The sequence below is a fragment of the Pholis gunnellus genome (genome assembly GCF_910591455.1).
Source record: "Pholis gunnellus genome assembly, chromosome: 1".
In the NCBI taxonomy this organism is placed as follows: Eukaryota; Metazoa; Chordata; class Actinopteri; order Perciformes; family Pholidae; genus Pholis; species Pholis gunnellus.
The window spans coordinates 16519982-16537975 of record NC_136528.1 but is presented as its reverse complement, the minus strand read 5'-3'; the positions used below and the strand labels follow the sequence as shown (position 1 = coordinate 16537975).

The window sequence follows — 17994 nt, the reverse complement described above, 5'->3', positions numbered from 1 at the left end:
CGTGGCAATTGGTATCATCAAACAGAGCTGCTGAGGCTGTCAGAGAGAAAGTGAACAGGGTGAGAACGTGTGAGAGAAGAAGGCAGCACTGTATCATCAGTTCAAAGACTCGCACACTTGAGCTCACACACACACACACACACACACACACACACTCTCACACTCTTCATTACTAAAGGATGATCCATCCAAAGCCAATAATCACATAACCAATACCATAATCCATCAGAGGATTCAATTACATTCCTGAAGTTCATCCATTTATTTCAGCATCATTTTCCCAATTCAATGAAAACCTGGTTACTCTTTGTGAAAGTGTGCATGTGTGTAGATGAGTCCACTTGCGTGCGTCTGAGTACCCATATGCGTCTACAGCCAAGGGCCACAGGGCCGAAGATAAATGCTCGTTGTGTTACTTTCCCCATTTTAATTAGGAAAAAGGTAGTGCCATTATAATCCAGCCTCATTAAGATCTATGGCAAGAATGATCTCCTCTGCTGCTACCAGCCTGCAGCAGCCGTTTAATCCGAGACCAGCAATGTCAGAGCCTCTCTGCATCATTAATATAACAGTAAAATTGATTGAAAGAGCAAACTGTCTATGATGGATCATATAAAAGCACTTCCAGTACTAAAGCCAAGAAATTCAGTTATGCCTGTCATCCAACACGATCAAACACTGACAATAAGAGGTCTGTTTTGGGGGCGTGCTTGGCATATTGGTTCCAGTCACATTACACACTATGAGTCATCATCGTGAATCGTGACAGGCATTTCCATGTGTCAATATTTGAAAGCTGAATGACAACATGTAAAAATGGTGAGATACAAAAGACTGGCCGAGGCAGGCTGTGTGATGTGGACACCATGTTGGGTTGGTATCTTGGGAGAACCCTGGAGGTTATGTGTGCATCTGTTTGTTTGATCTTTCCTCTTTGAGGGAGAAGTGGGCAGGCTCTCCTCTCAGCCCACTCTTTAGCATTCTTGAATGAAAATGTATGAGGACCTGAACATACAAAAAGCCTGATTTAAAGGACACCTATTTATTATAATGTAGGTCTTATTTTCATATGTGGCCATCTTTATTATTCCTAGCTAAGCTTTGATTTACATTGCTGGCCACACTACAAATGTGTTAAAGCCTTTTTATTGTCTTTGTATGTATTTTACAGTGAACCATGCTCCAATGAACAGCGCAGGGCCATGAGGTGATTTTGGCATAGTGGCTGCTGCTGGTATTGCAGTACCTCGTGACACTCCTGATTAAGTGCTTCAAATAATAATGTATTTGGAGGCAAAGCTGAGGTGTTATCTAATCCCTAGTTAATCTGTCTAAACTGCTGGCTGTTTTTTTTCACAACCTGCCTGACTGCTCATGCTTCTTGCCCCAATGGGCTCGTTTGCATGGTCCCTTTCTCAGCAATTACTCTAACGATGTAAATATCTACAACTTACAATCAAAATACTTCTTCCGGACTAATTTACAAACAAGTTTACTTTTACAACTGATCTGACAATGGATAAAATCCCTGCAGCACAATTAGGAGAAACAGCGGCTTGCATGTTGGTTTTTATGTAGAAATGCATTACTGTTTGTTTCAGGAAATAGCTGGTCGTTAACACAGAAGTGTTCCCTGCTGAACTGCCAAATTTAAATTCTCTGCTTTCGTCCACTGCCAGCAGCTCAAGGGGACTCAGGGACTCCAACTGGCTGTATGAAGATCACAAGCCAAGAAGGGTAATGCTGCTTGCATGTACAGGGATAAACACAACAAGGGGTGGACCCAGGGTTGAAGAACATCTGTGTGTGTGTGTGTTTGTGTGTGTGCCAGGGCATGTGTGTGGGTTCAGGCGTGTTGCAGAACGCAGTGAGGGGTCCTGACCCTTTTTAAGACAACTTCTCTAAAAAACAGCTTCGGAAGGATTACAGAGAGAGAGAAAAGAAGACAGAAACACAGACAGAGCAGACTGAGAATGCTTTCAGCTTCAGCAGACACTAATCCTCTTCTTTCTCTCTCTGATAGATGAGAGCCAGTGGAGAGACAGCCAAATGAAAGACTGACACACTGACGGTCAGACGCACACACTAAAGATGACTCACGAGCCACACATGCTCTGATTTTGTAGTCTGCGTGCATGTGTGTGACAGTTACCAAGTTTGGAGTGTCCAAAGCAGAAGACACAGCCATCTGCTCCGTTCACCACCGACTGAATCACCTCTGCAACCGTTCCCGCGCACACCTCCGCCTAGCAACAGGCAGACAGAAGAGATGAAGGGAGAGGGTCAAGAAAAGCATAAAGACCTGAATGTATAGAAGACGTGGAAGGGAAGAATTCTGTCATTCCAATTTGTGAGCATTTGTGCATTTTTCCAAGATACACGTTACTCCTACTGATAGCATTTTAGTCCCACCACATGCATTACTATTAATCCTAAAATGTCTATTTTCATTTGACATTTGTAGCGTTTGGTTGACTAGTGAAACCAAATAAAACAAACGGTGTTCAGCTCTTTAAGGAATAGTTTGACATTGTAGTAAATATGTTTATTTGACAGTTAGCTTAGCTTAACATAAAACTGGAAGCAGGGAGAAACATCCACTAGCCTGGCTCTATCCAACAAAAAACACCTACCAGCACAAGTAAAGCATACACATCTTGTTTGTTTAATCTTTAAACAAATAGAATGTTTTGTTGCATGCTGGAAACATTTGTTGGCCGGCCGCAGAGACTTCCTGGTGCTGGGAACTGGATTTTTTTTTAAACTTTGGACAGAGCCAGGCTACCTGTTTGCCCCTGCTTTGAAACTACAAAGCCAAGCAAATCAGCTGCAGGCTGTGACTTCATACTTAGCTCACAGAATTGAGAGAGCCTATCGATCTTCTCATCTAACTCTCGACAAGAGAGTCAATAAGTTTATCCTCCAAAATGTCAAACTGCTCCGTTAATATTGGATTTTATTTAGATGGAAGTGCCACCGATGGGGGCTTTGCAGCCAGTTTGTCACCAGTCTGTTGACACTTCTGTAGATTGTTTTAGCCAAGTAACTATTTTTAGCAGAAAATGAGACATGTCAACTATCTCCTGCTTGGAACTACATCCTGAAGGCTAATCCACTCAGCTACCCACTATGGCATTGATGTGGCAGCGTTTTGTGTATATTTGTAATTATTTTTATAAAAAGTTATCTTTGGCAGGTTTTATATAAAAATCCTTTGCTTTCAAAACTCATAATCTTTTCTCTTACCTGTGATGCATCAGGAGGGAAAGCAGCATCAAAGGTGAACATCTTTGGAGGGACCTGATTGGCTCCCGCCTTTTTCTGGGAGGCAGCGCTTGGTGTCTGATTGGCTGAGGGGTCCATGATGGTGATTTGTTTCTTCCGGGGATCCACTTTAAGGAAGGAACTGGACTCAGCTGCGTCCGACTGAGACACTGGGCACACACGAACCATCACTTTCACCTGAGGGTAAGACACAGAAAACATACGAGTGAAACAACAGAGTATTATAGATAAAAAAAATGGACAAAGACAACCGCAACGTTATCCCTCACAAACACCAGGATGCAGAATTTAAAGAGAAAGTCCTCCCAATAAAAGGATTCTCACAACCTTCACTGTAGCACTGGTAGGTTTTGTCTTTTTTCTCAAAAAAATGAAATTATTTCTGGTCTGATTATTTACAAAGCAGTGAAATGAGACTGTAATCAATAAAAAATAAAAAAAATACTAAGAGTTAAGTAAAAGTGAGTGCTAAAAGTTGTTGCAAGCAAAATGTTTCCTTTTTAAAACTTTGGTGATGCCTTTAGATAAAAGTCATCTATCAATGTGTTCAGTGTTTGGAGCTCCTCTGTTAATAAAGATTTGGTTTCTGATGGTTTTGTCTGTCACTTCAGCCACGCTGGCGTCACTGCAGTGCTTCCCCACTAACACTTTCAGGGCGCTGAAAGATTTTCAGAAAAAAAAACTACGCAACTGGAAACTATGAACAGATTTGATCATACTGAGGGATTGTTGCTAGAAGGCATCAGAACTCATCTGTGCCTCGACAAAAGACTCCCAAAAAGTCACAACATTCAGCTTTTTATTTCTTTTTCTTATGTACACATTCATGTAAGTACATGTTCTCTCTTCTTCTTCCTACCCCTCCTTTACCTGTCACTCTTCCATTATCACTTTTTTCCTCTCTCCTAACTCCTGTCCTTTTTTTATCCTCACCCCTCCTGTCTAGCTTCAGCTCGCTGCCACATATCAAAAGCCTGAAGTGCAGGATTCCGATTTTAGCTTTCTCTCCTCCTCTCACTCCCACTGCTGTCATAAACTGTTAGCAGCCACAATTTACCGCCTGACAGCTGCTGTTGTTTTCTTTGATATCAGAGGAAGCGAAATGCTGCGTCATCGAATCTGAGTGAGCTCCGGAACATTTTAACATATAAACAACCTTTTCTCTGTTAGTTAAAGACGTTTCAAAAGTTTGAGGTACTTTCCAACAGTTTATTTTTGCTCTCTTGATCCTCCTCTGGCTCATCTGGGTGAATTATACTTTGTCTCTCTCTCTCTCACTCTCTTGATCTCTCACAGTCTGTATCACTATTTGATTTAGTACGGCTGTTTTTTCCCCTCTATGTTTGTCACTACATTTTTGTCACTTGATGATTAGCCATGAGATTTACCTCAGATTTTCCCTTCTGACAATTGGGAGAGAGGCTTGGTTAAAGAAGATGAATAGAGCAGGATGCCAGATGCAATGAAAGCTTTATGGATTAAGTCTTAACCACACCAACTGTCTCAGAGAATGATCATCAAATGTTATATTTACACTGACAGTGGATGGATTATGAAGCGTGTGGGGGGGGAAGTGAAAAGGTCTGTCAGTCTGTTTACCTTTTAAGAGTTATACTTTCTACTTTTTTGACAAATGTATTGCTTTCTGTCATCACCTGTCCAGTGTTGGGCAGTGACACATTCCTTAGTAACGCTCTCGCTGTTAACAAGCTGAATAATATGGGCAGCTCGCTAAAATAAAGGGAGAGCTAGTTACAGTTAGTGAAACAACGAACAACTTGCCATAATATGACTCCCTTTAAACTGTCCTGTTGTGCTAAATTAAATGACTTATGGGTGCATATTGGATTATGTCACAGCATATTGTGGCGTGCCAACCACTGGCTCAGTTGTACAGCACTGTACTCTCCTCACATTGTAAGTGCTGAGGGAGCCCTTGTGGTTAGAAGTGGACGTGGTCACCGTGACGTCACCCATTGGTTTGTGGACTGCCATTTTAAAGCCTCAAGGTTCTAAATTTTGACTATCGCCAATTTAGCTTTATGCAACCATCAGTGATAAGAGAGGGTTGAGCTAAGTACAATGTTTTTTTAACTTTCTTAATTTGTGGACACGAGGATCTGCAAAGTAAAAATGTAAAAACGTGGAAAAAGCTGAGCTATACAGTTTGCTGTGTGTTAAATGAACGGTGACCAGACTGAAATCAGAATCAGTGTTAGTTCACATTAAATTGGCTCCAGCTTTGAATAATGATGGCACAAAATACAAAGATTGTTTACAGTTTAAGGCATGACAGATGCAAAGAGCTGAATATTCTGTAAACAGTAAAGCAGCTGACAGTACACAATATACACAGACTGACAGCCAGAAGATATGCAATTTCTCATCCTTACACTCTTAATGTGGTGAAACTGAATGAATGCATCATTAGTTTCGGCCAGAGTGCCTAAATTTCTGAAGCATTGCAGGTTCAGTTTGGCCCCTAGAAACCACAAAAGAACATACATTTGTGGACTACATCCCAAAGATCCAAACTATGAATGAGGATTCAGCATCTGTGTGTACCTGCTTCTCAGTGCAGAGTGGGGTAGACTCAAGACCCGACAAGGATAAAGGGATTTAGAGAATCAAAGGATGGATGGATAACAGTATTCAAATATCTCTGCAGGGTCTGCAAGTCCTGACATTAATCATAGATTAAGAATACACAGGAGGATACTCTCAGTTCTATTATATTGTTACATGACTAAATGTGTGCTAACTCAACCTTATCTAATAGCACACTGTGACAAATAAAGAAATAAATGAGATTTAGTTCAGATCTTATTTTACCATGTGTTTTCTAAACTAGGTAGGGTTTTCTCGACAGGGCTCAGCGGTGCAGGGCAGATGAAAAGAGACTACTGTGTTTATGTGGCTCCTAAGAGGGCAGGAAAGAGAGGAGGAGAGATCTTTCGTCTGTTTGTGCTTGTTAGCACAGATGAATCATCGTCTGAAGTGTGACTCTACACTGCGTTTCCAGTTAAACACCACTATGGGTATACGAATCACACAGTAATCCCAAAACACTCCAAACCCCACCGCACTCAGAGTTAGAGCATTCACAGACTGTCAGCGAGTTAAACTATACATTTTACTTACAGACCCATTAGCTGAGTCTTTTGATCATATAATGTCTGTCAAATGCTGGAAAATGTACATCTTCATGTTTGTGCTTGACTTTATTTCTGAAATAAATTGGACTGTTCATTAATTAACCTCTACTGCATTACTATGATAGATAACATCACTAAAATAAAGCAATTGTCTCCAAAAGAGATTACAAATTGTTATGATGATTTGCTATAATTCATTTAATAGCACTGGAGCAATGAGACAAAGGCAACCAGAACAAGGTCATGTTATACTGAACAAAGTCACCTAGAAGGATAAGTGTTTTATAAAAAATGTCAGCATAAAAGCCTGCTGGTAACTAATATACTGCCGTGTAAAGCACAAAAGCAAATTACATTCTAAGAGCTCTGACTATGTTGCGATTTTTATGCACATTTCTCTCTCTCTCTTTCTGCAACACACACACACACACACACACACCTAATAAGGCACATTAACAGGATTTCCTTTGGTTGCATCATTAAATGACCATAGGCCATTTTAGAGAGTTGGTTCAATAAATTGTGTGAGTGTGTATGGAAGAGTGTTTGTGTCTTTCTAAGATGAATGTAATTATACATTTAAAAGTGTGTCCATGTATGAGTTGTAAGATAAACTGAGATGCCACCCGAATACAATAAATGTGTAATCTTGGTGACCTGGGAAACCTACGATACTAAGTATTAATGTCAGGTCAACAGTTCTATAGCATTTCCCCCAAAACACACACATGAATAACACACAAACACTCCCTGTCTCTCTCTCTCTCCCACACACACACTCACACTTAGATTCAGTGCTACGCCTTCTCTTGACCCCAATAAAAGAACCCTTCACATCAGTATAAGCCTGGGGGGAAGGATTTTACCGTTGCACACTTTACAAGGCGTAACTCATAAAGTCTTCCCCCCCTGAGAGCCCATTTCCTCCTCATGTCTAAGAGTGTGAAAGATAAGAGTGTGTGTGTGTGTGTGTGTGTGTGTGTGTGTGTGTGTGTGTGTGTGTGTGTGTGTGTGTGTGTGTGTGTGTGTGTGTGTGTGTGTGTGTGTGTGTATGTGTTTGAGGTATAAATGTGGACATGGAATCACATTATGGCCTACATAGTGATTACATGTCCACTTCTCAAAGTATTGAAGGTGTCAGTCAAGGGTACGTTAACTTATATTCTTCTGTTTTTTAAACTATCAAAGCTCTGCGGTGATGACCAACCAAACAACATCTGGGAAACTGATGCATCAACACAGTTATGCCACCATTTTAAGAGATTTTTCTGGCTATGAAAACCTCCTTTGATCTCCAGAAGCCAAAAAAAAAATCAGCTTTTGATTGGGACATTCACACTGGAAGTTTAAACCTGAGTTCAGCCCAATGGTGCAGTTGTGTGTCTGCAAGTGTGATCAAATCCACATTTACGTAATTTTTAGAGGATCCTTGGCCTCGATCCAATGGTGAATCAATACATGTGGCAAAGTGCTGCAGCCAGTATGACGTACGGGCACACTTACGCAGGAAGAACACAGAGCTAATGGACTCTTTGTTCTTCTGATGAAAAAGATGGAAGAGAGAGAAGGAGTTAGTGGTGGGTTTTTTCAGAAAAGCAAGATAAAGGACAACATTGAGGGATAGATGACTGAATCTTCATTCCAGCCAGATACCTTACACGAAACGTCTATTTGCACCCGGCCAAGTTGAATGTGCTACTTAATCTAACAATAGATAGCCAAAAAGCTTTCTGACAGAAATCCCTTTCTGACAGAAGGATTTAGGAGTAGTATTGTAATAGTAGTAGCAGTTTAAAGAGTGACAACAAATCTGAAGGGAGTAGGTTGTGGTGGATGAATGAGTCAAAATGAGTCTGTCACCTGACTGGGGTTCGAATCCTGTGAGAACCCTATTTATTACATTTTGTTGACTTATTATTTTCTGGGTTTTTTTCAGTATTATTATTATTATTTTCAGTTTCTGTAGTTTAGGCAACAAAACTACTTGGTTAGGTTTAAGAAAAATATACATAGCCTTCAGTATGCTACATGTACACATATAGCACCTAATGTGTGCCTGGGTTGGCTGTAATAGCATTGCTGGCTTTGGACATCTATCTGGGTGCTAACAGCACCTGCCTGCATTAAAATACAATGAAGTACAATAATAACAGCTACATGGACACAGCTAAAGATGACACTAAAATGTGAAACAGGTCACTTATAACTCTCCAGATACTAACAAAACACTAGCAGTGTGTGATCCCTGATACCTTCATCCCTCTTGTTGTCTCTGCCCTCTGCTCTCCCTGACTCCCACTTCCACAACACCTATACACCTTTCCCTTCTTCAGCCTCTCTTTATGTATGAGAAACAATGTGTCGCTCGATAGCACTGTCCACCAACTCCATTCCCACTGCTCCCTCCGTTCTCTCTTTGTCTCATCTCCCTGCTCTCCTTCTCTCACTTTTCCGCCCGGCCCTTCAGAACAAATGACAAGACAAATCACAGTCTCCTTCTGTTTTCCTCTCGAGCTGCAGAACTAAAGGACTGAGGAAGAGATGCTCGAGCAGTGAGTGCTTCTTTGACTTTTTCCACATGTCTCTGTGTAAATATTGAACTTCCATTTGCTTTGGGAAACGATTGATATCTGTGTTCTGTGTGTCTAAGCATGTATGATGTGTTCAACATATTAAAGGAGGCTGTGTGTGTTTTAAAATACCACTGTGTCTAACATAAAGGTCTGCTAAACCACCCTGGAACAGCTTTGGGGTTCATTTCTATGCTAAGGTTACATGCTATGACAGATGTTGAGGCAAGGAGTCTTTTTTTCCCCTGAGAAACTAACTTGTCCCTTAATACACTCTCTTGGATAGAGAGCTTCCTTCCTCGGACACAATGTCACAAGAAGTCTTTGAGACAATTCAAGTAAAGGAATTCTGCTAAACAGCAACAAACAAGCCCGAGCTGAGAGAAGATTGTTCGATAGTCCCTCACAGCAGTGCTTCATTACTATTGGCTGGAAAATCGATAAGAGACTGAGACTGAGCTCTAATTGGTTCCAAAAGACTGCAGAAACACACATTTGTGAAAACACATGTACAGAGAGATAGGTACAAATACCATATGGGAAATGCAAGTTTAGGCTTCAGATCAATTCTAATTTTAAGCAATGTCTTCTTTCCAGCTCAGAAAACAGTATCATCAGATGGAATCACTGCATATATCTTACTGCTCTGAGGTTTGAATTTGTGTGTAGTTCAACAAAGATGAGCCACTATATTACCTAAAAGATCTCTTTTATACGGAAATGGTGAAATAACAAAGCCTTGTTATTTTGTCCAGTCCATGTTAAATTACTTTGAGGAACATTTAACTGGTCTAAATGAAATACTGATGCCTCTATATGACCTTCATCAGTAAACGAGACCATCAGCCAGAAGATCGGCTATTTCTATATAGTTATTCCTAACGCTTATCATGGGAGCCAACACGGACACCACATTGCTGGAGAGCCAGGTCTTATTGCTGGGCCCGCAGAGGGAAGGAGGGCACGGGAGAACCATAACCAGGGCTGATAGTTGAATAGTTTAAATTATTGTACACGATGTGGTACATTACAGTCACTTAATAGGAAGCTGAGGCTCATTATTGGACTATAAAGTCTCTATGAACATTTTTCTCATATTGGATTTGTATCAATGAGGGTAGGCTAATTAACAGAAACATCTCTCTGTATAATACAATACAGTTCAACACCACCACAAACTACATCCTATACCGTATATGCTATTATTTTTCTCGTTTTTTTTTACATTGTGCCCCCCCCCCCCCCCCCCCCAATTGTGAAACCAAACCTACTTTAAGCCTTTGCAATCATTTAATATGATGAATGGCAAAAGCATTTCATAGCAAATTATTGTTTTGATTGAAGAAAGGAATTGCGTGGCTCACATGACTATCACATCTATGTCACGCCCATTTAATATACAGTATACAGGACTGTCTCAGAAAATTAGAATATTGTGATAAAGTTCTTTATTTTGTGTAATGCAATTAAAAAAACAAAAATGTCATGCATTCTGGATTCATTACAAATCAACTGAAATATTGCAAGCCTTTTATTCTTTTAATATTGCTGATTATGGCTTACAGCTTAAGAAAACTCAAATATCCTATCTCTAAAGAAGAGAATATCATGAAAAAGTATACTAGTAGGGTATTCAACTAATCACTTGAATCGTCTAATTAACTCGAAACACCTGCAAGGGTTTCCTGAGCCTTGAAAAACACTCAGCTTGGTTCAGTAAACTAAATCACACGTATGGGGATTATCACAATATTCTAATTTTCTGAGACAGTCCTGTATAGCCTAATATGAAAAAATCTCAGAATATAGTAGGAAAGAGTGAAGTGTGTGTGTGTGTGTGTGTGTGTGTGTGTGTGTGTGTGTGTGTGTGTGTGTGTGTGTGTGTGTGTGTGTGTGTGTGTGTGTGTGTGTGTAATGCTGACAGCATTAATATTTCAGCTACAAGGTGGGACAAAGTGGCTACTGGATACCCATAACAGACTTACTCCCTCATTTAGATACAAGACACACAGACACCCAGATAGGCATGAAGACACACACATGCCTGTGGAAAAACCACTTGCACATGCTCACTCATGACAGAGACGCACACAGCTTGTGGCCTGAGAGGGATCGTTGCTGCTATTAAAAATTGATTAGCTGTCATGGCATCATTTTCCCCCAAGGTCAAGTCGCAATTTGTGAGGGTGTGTGTGTGTGTGTGTGTGTGTGTGTGTGTGTGTGTGCAAAATGTTAGCTGCAGGAATGAAAGAGCTGGAAAAAAAGTCCCACAGTCATTCAGATATGGAGAAGAGCATGCGGGTGGAGATAAAGGGTTGGCAAGGAAAAAGATAAGACTTATCCATAGATAAGACAGAGATGAGGTGAAGATAGGTTAGAGAGGGGAGAAAAGAGAAGAGGCCATATTAGCTTTTATAACATTTTGATACCATTTCTCATCCCTCTTCAGATATATTAAACTGTATGTAAATCAGTTATGATACAGAACTGTGGGTGAAGTGCAGCAGACGGCTTGCAGAAGAGTTTGAAAGCCCCGGGGCAACTGTGACATGGCTCGTGTATTTGTGATACAGCTTTGAACAAGACATGCTAGCGCCTCTGTGAGGCTGTACTCAACCCCCTGGAAGAGCCCCAGGCTTTGAAGCAAATTATACAAAGTGGCCAAACTGTGGAATTACGGTTACGGGATGTGCATGTGATGTCATTGGGCCCAAAAATAATTCTCTCCATAGACTAACATTGAGAAAGATACTTCGGTAAATTTCATCTCTGATCGGCGATCAAATAGCAATCCATTCAATAGCTGTTGAGATATTTTAGTCACACTGACTGACAGCAACTTTGCCATAGAGCCATGACACTCTTTTTGCAGGTATTTGGTCATAAACCAAGTATTTGACAAATTGAAAACTTGTAGAGATACAGTATTGAATTTGAGATTGAGAATCATTCTGGACCAGTTGTCTGGACCGACCGACAGGCAGACTGACATAGAGGCATATTCTCTGTAAAGTTAAATGACAGTGAATCCAGTTCAGACAGGGAGAAAGAATAATAACAACATAGTTCAGCAGTCATATACGTGTATGCAATAACGCATTAGTCTCTCTCAACTGCTGCTGAATGACACTCACTGATTTGGTTTGCAAACTTTGCTGAAGCCTATAGCTGATAAAGATGCATAGAAAGCAATCAGAAAATAAGATGTATTTGGTCATTACAGATAAGGATTGCTTTTATTCAATCGTTGACATCCTCAGTATTTTTTCATCTCTTCAGTTTTCATCTGACAGCTTCAAAAATGTGTCATTTGCAGTCTCTGCTGTGTGTAACTCTGCATTTGGTTTTCCAAGTGATAATATATACACAGCTTAACTTCCTCGACTGATACAAATCTCCCACAGCAGTCAGGAGTCTGAATGGAAGGCTCCCAGCTGGCTGATTTCATTAAAGTGAAACAGAGCTTACCAACAACACATGTAGAGAAGCACTGTGTATAGAAATAACGGAGGGGAGTTTGAGATACAGACGCCAGTCAGAGGTCCAATGAGGGATACATCCTAGGCTGATTCTCTATCTCTCTCTTTCTCTCTCTCTCTCTAACACACACACACACACACACACACAGCCAGTACATCTGACCTGTGCAGGTTGATTTCCCCTGGCTTTAAATGTGATGTCTCAATCTGTTTTCTGCCATATTAACATCGGGGAGAACACTAAACCCCCATCACACTGGCAGACAAGCCCATGTATTCTGCAGGATGTATCGTACACACTTCCACCAGGGGCTTTGCCGCTTCCTTGACATCTTTCATTGTACACTATAATCCTATAAATTGGTGGGCATGCAGGCCTGTGTGCCTGTGTGCCTGTGTGCATGTGTGTATGAGTGTGAATGTGTGCAAATGCCATTTCAGCAGGGAGCCGACCCCCACTGCAGGTGACATTTTTGCTTGAGAAATGTCACCACAGCCATTTTCTTCTCATATGCACGTGTGTGTGTGTGTGTGTGTGTGTGTGTGTGTGTGTGTGTGTGTGTGTGTGTGTGTGTGTGTGTGTGTGTGTGTGTGCATGTGTGTGATTAGGTCTTGGCAAGCTACAATTGATTTCACAGGAGAGGCTTGTTATGTTCCAAATACCAGAATAATTTCATGCCTTGGTACATGTCCTGTCCTTATTTGATTCCCCATTTCTTTCCAAACCACAGCAGTGAGACCCAACTAAAGCTTGGTTTATATGGTGCACATGCAAGAAAGTCATCATCACCTCACCACGGCTTGCGTGTTGTGCGCAAAGTCTCCGCACATTGTTGGGGAGCTTGGTCCAGCACCTATGAATTTGTGTCATTAGGCGCGTTCTGCGCATGTGCTTTAAGCTTTTCAGACATGACTGTAACAAATAATTCACTGATAAAACCACTCTTACTATTTTACAAAGACAACCTATTCTTAAAAATTAACATTTAATTGTTTACAGGGTATTCAAATTTCACTTTTTTGTTGTGCATTTAATACTTGACTTCTTGTGGAGGCTCACGCGATTTCAATTTCTATTGATTTGCTTTTCAGATACTGGTTGTTTTAGGTTTTTTTATTCTCCATTTGTCGCAGTTGATTTCAGAAAGGAGCCGTCTGCCAGCAGGAAGACAGGAAGACAAAGTGGGTACGTAGCTAAAACAACTGGACTTTATCAAAGCTCCACCATAACACAGATCACACCAGAATGATTACTGTGAGATGTCCACATGACTGTGAAAAGGGGGCTGTTTGGCAGCTGAAATTAAACAGTAGTAGCAGCAGGCATTTGTACACAGCACGGCCGGCCAGACAAGCTAATCACCGCTATCACAAGATCCGAGACGATCATAGTGGGATGAAACAGAAGCCAGAATGAGAGACAGACAGACGGTGAAGACGGTTTGTGTGTGTGTGGTTTATAATGTATATTGTATATGGGCTTGTAGTGTAGGGGTCTATAATGTCAGTATAATTTGGCTGCTGTGTGTGTGAGTGCGCTTGTAAATATGAGAGTGTGAATCTGTCTCCCTGACAACTGAGGGGACATCTGTCACCTCCATATGGACAGAAACGGGGATAAAGACTCCAGCAAAAAAAAACACAACACATGAAATAATCAGTTGCATAAAAAAGACAAATAAAATATGAAAGGCCTCAACTAAATATGACTGAGATTTCTAGACGAGAACTAGATCGTGTTTCTACCTACATGGCTATAATCACATGTCTATAAGTAATGACTGCTTTATCTTTGCAACTTTAACAATTGATTTGACTGTCAATGTCAAAAGTCAATTGTTAGAAATAACACATTTTGAATATTTGTTAATAACTAAAATATGGTTTGTATGATAACAGGCACGGGCGAGTGACAGAAAATATGCGAAACCTCCGGGTCTGAAAAGGGAAAAAGTGAAAACCTATGTGGAAGTGCCTTAAACGTGCATTCTCTCTTTCGGCCAGCAGGGGGCGACTCCTCTGGTTGCAAAAATAAGTCTGATTGTATGGAATTCTATGAGAAAATGACCCTACTTCTCACTTGATGGATTACCTCAGTAAACATGAGTTAATGCTCTCAATCGCTAGTTTCAAGTCTTATTCAGTACAGCATGATGTTCATTTCCAAAATGTTGGTCCCACTTAGAGTAAAATAGACAATAAAGCAGGATATGCTTTTAGCGAGAATACCTTGTGGTTGACAGGTCGCTACCATGGTGTTGCTTTGGAGTTGAACTTGTTTTCTTCTTACAACTTTAACCCTTTCAAAGTGTGTTTTCTGTTCTTGAAAGTTAATTGTAACATCTTTAGTTGCTTAAAAATGTCTTATTCAGCGTTCGATTGTACCTAGCTCCACCTTCTCGTGTAACTTCTGGTTGCAAAAAGCCAAGTTGGTGACGGACAAAAAGCGAAGATGGCAACGGGCAAAATGCTGAACTCAAGGTTTTAAAATTGCAGTCAAAAAAAACAATGCGTGTAGACACGGTGACTACGTCCACTTCTTATATACAGTCTATGGGCAGACCTAAACCACAACATTGTGACTGTGTGGGATTTAGATCAAAAGTTAGTCCACTAGGTGATGCATGTGGGGTTAATTTCAAAGTATTCAAATACTTTCATTGTATAAACTACTTGATATACTTTTGGGTAGCTTGTGAATTTCCCCCTGGGGATCAATAAAGGCTCACTGATATAATAATGTCAAAATGTATTTGTTCATTGTATTTTCTACTATTTATCAGAATCTGGAAAGTAGTAGCTAAATGATCAAATAAATTAAGCCTAATATTTGCCTCTGACTTGTAGAAGTGTGGAAGTATAAAGAAGCAGTAAATGGAAGGCTAGTACAAGTACCTCAACATTTTACTTAAGTACATTACTTAAGTAAAGGTACTCGTTTTGACCCTGGTGACCGAATGGTTACAGCACATGCCAAATAACTGCAACTTCCCTTGTTGTTTTAAGCCTTTGTTGCATGTCATGCCCCCTCTCTCTTTCTGTCAACAGTCCAACATCGTCACACATGCATGTAAGTACAGACAAACAGACACACCAGAGCGCACAGACACAACATGCACAACTAGCTGTGATGCACTCTTCTCTTTCTTGCTCACACTCGTAATCACAACAGGACGTGTGGAATCCCTTTCCCTCTCTGTGTGCTGTAATGGACACATGGCTGTTTGATTTCTGTTTGATTTTGTCCTCCATAGTCATTCTTTTCCTAGCAGTGACACACACAAACACAGAATCAGTGAGCCTCTCACTCAAACCGTGGAGGAGGGGGCACTAAAAACTCATTACATGGACGATCAATATTGCACACACTTGAGAAGCATGAAACCCCCTCACATCCACAACATCCACACACAAGCGCGTTCCATCAACCGTTGGCAATGGTGACAGATGACTTTTGTCAGCCTGAGATGTGTTACCGTGGTAACCATTAGCCTGCATTCCAGTATGGTACAGAGGGGGTGAGACACACACACACACACACACACACACACACACACACACACGTACGTACCAGTACATACATTTAGACCAGGGGTCACTAATAGGTGGACCACGGTCCGAGTCCGGACCCAGACATCGTTGTATCTGGACCCTGGACTTATAACCGATAGTTGAAACCGAAATTGTCACGAAGCGCTTCTATCTTAACTGGCGCAGCTTTTCTAGCCTTTACGGCACTCGTTCAGAGGTCCAGGAAACACATCGACTACACCGTCAGAGAAGCTATTGACATGCCCAGAAAAGAGAAATGTGGACAGTTTAACCATGAGCCTTTGGCCAAGAATGGACTGACTCTTATATGTGTATTATTCCCACAACCAGTTCAAAAACAGTATTTCTCATATGTTCAGAGACCGTGACGATTATTAAAAGCGCCGATGTAAAGCTCCACTACGAGACAAATCACAAATCTTTTGAGCAAACGTACCCACTCAAAGCCAAATTTAGGGACACAAAAATAAACCTAAGAGCCCAATATGATCAGAATCCCAATATGTTAATCCACTGTCCAACGCTGATGTTAACAGAGACGGAATAGAGCTGAAACAAGTGGTTTTAATAACCACAGATAAAGTCCCTGCACACAATTTTCTCTTTTTAGAAGATAACAATATAATATCACTTCACACCTGAATAAACTGAATTTAAAGCTGCAGGGCAAAGACAATTCAGTTCAATTCATTTTTCTAAAATGAAGTACTTTAATTTAAGAACCGCATTTTTGAAAAGCTTTCTATTGTGTATTGTTTTTTTATGCAGCCCTTATTTGACTTGAAACGATTATAACATTTATTTATTATTATAGTATGTGTTATTTATAATTAATACAGTTCAATTTGAAATCTGTAATTATAAATACTGTTTAGATATTATTCAATTCAACTTTCTTTATTTGATTTGATAGTCAGTTGTTGACTACATACAGATGTTATTACAACTGTTGGCTACTTCAATATCTATGGGACTAAGTCATAGCGCAAATGAAACGTTATTGTGATGTTCCGGACCTTTGCGTGAGCAAATTCTCTCTAAATGGACCTCGCTGAATCTTAATTGAATACCCCTGATTTAGACAAACCAGTCAAGGTCATGATGAAATACTACAGGTCACTGACACTGAAACCCGGGCTACTTACAAATAGTTTGAATAAAAGGAATAATCTAAATCAACACTTTTTTGTGATAGTACCAATACCTCCATACCCCACGAAATAGATCTCTTCTTAGCTTGACTTCTTGTGGATTCAGGTGCTATGACACAGGGTCATCTTCAAAAGCCAAGGAAGATGAATAAGAGTCTATTTATAACAAACTAAATGTGTTTGACACAGACTTGATTGAGACGAGACATTAGCTGAAAAGTAAAAAAAAATGTGTATGTAATGTATTCATACGCAAACATTAAACTGTCATCTTGTGATATGAAATAAACTGCATTATGTCACCTACCAAAGATTTAAAAATTAAGTAAATTAATATTCATTCCCCATTATGAACACACGATTCCAAACCAGTCATTCTGAAAAAAGTACCATGTAAAATAACCATGTTTTGGACAGTCTAATAATCTTTTATGGAAGACTTTGAGGAAGTATATTTCCTTTACCTTTCCAAGCCCAGGGGTATCTTTGATTTTGTTGGCTGCACGGAGAAGGCAGGGTGGAGCCGGGGGAGGGGCCATCAACAGGGCGGAGCTAAAGTTGGTGGGGAACAGAGGGGGCTCACATGACGGTGAGGATGATGTCACTGGGGCCATGACTGCCGCGGTCTTCTTCTTCTTCTTGGATGCTAAGTTCAACTTTTGTGCAGCTCTGAGAGAGGAAAGCAGAGAGGAAGAGGAAAGGAGAGAAGCCAGTCCATCAATCAAATTGATTTGTTAAAACAATACACTACACTTTATAACTGTAAAAAAAAATACTGCACACACTCAGTAGTTTAAATAAA

General features: G+C 40.4%; 1 protein-coding gene across 1 annotated transcript in view; it reads right to left on the bottom strand.

Annotated features, from left to right (window-relative positions):
* Window positions 1-17994, bottom strand: part of kif26ba (kinesin family member 26Ba) — a gene marked incomplete at both ends in the record, with an annotated part of 78961 nt that overhangs the window by 19267 nt on the left and 41700 nt on the right. The window contains 3 exons of the mRNA XM_079166505.1: window positions 2153-2246; window positions 3247-3462; window positions 17657-17861. Coding sequence (XP_079022631.1) covers window positions 2153-2246; window positions 3247-3462; window positions 17657-17861 — 515 coding nt within the window. The remainder of the gene's footprint in view (window positions 1-2152; window positions 2247-3246; window positions 3463-17656; window positions 17862-17994) is intronic.